We start from the raw sequence: 1,780 nt of genomic DNA on the forward strand, positions 1-1,780 counted from the left end.
TGCCGCGCTCTCCGTGTCCCTCGGCGGGCTGGCCGCTCCGGGCTGGGAGGAGCAAGGCCCAGAGCTGAGTGGAGCTGGCGCTCAGCTCCGCGCCATGCCAAGCGGAGGGTGTCCCCGTGCCAGGGCTCTGATGGGCGGTGGAGCAGCAATTAGAGTTATTTACTCAGAGAAATTATAACATGTCTGCATGGGAGAGAAACTGTTTGCTTCCAAGGGCTTAATCTCATTAATGTGCCGCCCGGCTGGTGCAGAGGTGCAGGGAACGGGGAGGGCTCTCGCTCCGGCAGGGAAAGGCTCCCAGCTCCTACCCTGCCTGGCACCGGGGCCGCAGGGCCCATGGAGGCCACAGGGGCTGTGGGGAGGGTGGGGGCTGCAGCAGCCACGGGGCAGCTGAGGGGCTGCTCTGTCCGGCGGCCGGCCAAGACTGGGACCAACGCCCGACTGGTGCCGCTGTCTCTGGCATCTGGTGTGGGGGGCAGGGGTCGGGAGATCCCCATGGTGACCCGAGCACCGGTGAAGCGTGGAGTCTCAGAGCTCTGCCTGGTGCCGCCCCGGTGCTCTCCCCACCAGCCGGGGCTGCCAGCCCTGGCCACGGGGCAGAAATGCCACTGGGCTCCCGGGGATGGCCACGGGCTCCCGCTGCTGGGGGAACCCGGGCTGGTGTGGGCAGCAGCCCCAGCGTGGGAAGCTCTCACCTCCTCTGCCCTCTGCGCCTGCGGGTGGTTGTCCAGGAAGGTCCCTTCCAGCACGGAGGCCACGATGGTGAGGCCCTTGCCGGCCTTGAGCTGTGATGTGAAGGACAGGAGCTGCGGGTGCACCACGTTCTGCTCCTGATCCCCACGGACCAGGACCAGCAGCTGCGGCCTGGAAGGACGGTCCTGCAGTCAGCACCTGAGCCCTGGCCTCCCCCGGCCCCCAGCCCGCCGGCCCGGCCTCACCTCCAGTTCTTGGTGTGTGGGGGACCCTCCTCCAGCCGCAGCAGGGCGTAGCGGGCTGCGCTCAGGGACAGCCCCCGGATCCCATCGCCCCACTCCTTCTCCGCCCTGCGGGAACCAGCACCACGTAAGGGATGCCCCGAGCTCTGGCCATGGAGCACCATGACGGCACCCTGGAGCATCCCGGGGAAATGGAGCAGCCCACACCGAGGGGCTGTGGGGCACCTGTCCGTGCTGGGCAGGGTCTGAGGCCTCGTGGCCATCCTTACCCGCGGTACTCAATGTATTTGTAGATGAGGCCAGCGATCAGCATGGCGACCAGCGCGTAGTACCAGGAGCAGATGAACATCAGCGCCAAGCAGAGGCTCATGCCCAGGAAGGATAGGGTCCTGTGGAGAGCACCATGCCATCAGTCCACCCCGGGCCCTGCTGTGGTGCTGGGGTCCCTGGCCTGGGGTGACCCGGGGGGGATGGCAGGACGCCCCATCCTGTCCGTTCCTGTCCCGCCCCAGCTCACCAGTGGTAGTAGCGGAAGCGGGGCCGCCAGTTGGGTGTGCGCAGCAGCGTCTGCACCGCACATGCCAGGTTGACGAACATATAGCACATGAGGAAAAACCTGCAGGGGAGAGAACGTGAGGCTGAGCTGGGTGTGTGGGGCAGGACAAGGGCCACGGCCGGGCCCCGCCGCACCTCCCAGCCCCAGGGCGGCCAGCGCTGGAGCGGGCCCCACCAACGGACAGGGAGCCGGGGCCACAGAGCAACCAGGCCACAATGCCGGCCGAGGAGGGGTCCTGGGCTCCCTGTGGGGCTCCCCCTTCCCGGGCGGGGGGGGGGGCCGGGGCAGG

At 68.4% G+C, this 1,780-nt stretch overlaps 1 protein-coding gene across 1 annotated transcript in view; it reads right to left on the bottom strand.

Annotated features, from left to right (window-relative positions):
- The window catches only part of SLC12A5 (solute carrier family 12 member 5), a 19,838-nt gene that overhangs the window by 3,421 nt on the left and 14,637 nt on the right, over positions 1 to 1,780 (bottom strand). The window contains 4 exon segments of the mRNA XM_035896143.1: positions 696 to 864; positions 939 to 1,043; positions 1,205 to 1,324; positions 1,453 to 1,705. Of these exon segments, the coding sequence (XP_035752036.1) occupies positions 696 to 864; positions 939 to 1,043; positions 1,205 to 1,324; positions 1,453 to 1,705 (647 nt within the window).

This window comes from Egretta garzetta, unplaced genomic scaffold (assembly GCF_000687185.1).
Source record: "Egretta garzetta isolate BGI_Z169 unplaced genomic scaffold, ASM68718v1 scaffold356, whole genome shotgun sequence".
In the NCBI taxonomy this organism is placed as follows: domain Eukaryota; kingdom Metazoa; phylum Chordata; class Aves; order Pelecaniformes; family Ardeidae; genus Egretta; species Egretta garzetta.